We start from the raw sequence: 724 nt of genomic DNA on the forward strand, positions 1-724 counted from the left end.
GTATGTTTGATTGGAGTACGCCTCTCTGCAGGTTTGAATTCTTCAGGTCTCGGTCTCTCAAAATCACCTTCGGGTCGTAAATTGTCTAATGGTTTTTTTACTTCTGGTCTCTCTGCTGGTCGATAACCTTCACGTTCAGGTTGTACAAAATCTCCTTCAGAGCGAAGGTTATCTTTCGGTTTTTTCATATCAGCTCGATCGCCCTTTAACGGCACGTCTTCCTTTGGTTTTCCAATAAACTCTCCTTCTGGATAAAGATTATCGGCATGTTTGATTGGAGTACGCCTCTCTGCAGGTTTGAATTCTTTAGGTCTTGGTCTCTCAAAATCACCTTCGGGTCGTAAATTGTCTGTTGGTTTCTTTACATCCGCTCGATCGCCCCTTGACGGTACATCTTCTTTTGGTTTACCAATAAACTCTCCTTCTGGATAAAGGTTATCGGTATGTTTGATTGGAGTACGCCTCTCTGCAGGTTTAAATTCTTCAGGTTTTGGTCTTTCAAAATCACCTTCTGGACGAAGGTTGTCTTCCGGTCTCTTGACATCTGGTCTTTCAGCTGGTCGGTAACCTTCACGTTCGGGTCGTACGAAGTCTCCTTCAAAACGAAGATTATCCTTTGGTTTCTTTACATCAGCTCGATCGCCCTTTAATGGAACATCTTCCTTTGGTTTACCAATAAACTCTCCTTCTGGATAAAGGTTATCGGTATGTTTTATTGGAGTAC

The 724-nt window shown here is 42.7% G+C and overlaps 1 protein-coding gene across 3 annotated transcripts in view; it reads right to left on the bottom strand.

The window, feature by feature from the left end:
• LOC109857720 (titin) overlaps window positions 1-724 on the bottom strand; it is a 21,936-nt gene that overhangs the window by 4,230 nt on the left and 16,982 nt on the right. Inside the window, exon 7 of one of the 3 annotated variants that reach the window (XM_020434331.1) lies at window positions 22-724. In XM_020434331.1, coding sequence (XP_020289920.1) covers window positions 22-724 — 703 coding nt within the window. The remainder of the gene's footprint in view (window positions 1-21) is intronic. The other 2 variants (XM_020434330.1, XM_020434329.1) reach the window with 2 other exon arrangements.

Source organism: Pseudomyrmex gracilis, unplaced genomic scaffold, assembly GCF_002006095.1.
Source record: "Pseudomyrmex gracilis isolate BER0280 unplaced genomic scaffold, ASM200609v1 scaffold_169, whole genome shotgun sequence".
In the NCBI taxonomy this organism is placed as follows: Eukaryota; Metazoa; Arthropoda; class Insecta; order Hymenoptera; family Formicidae; genus Pseudomyrmex; species Pseudomyrmex gracilis.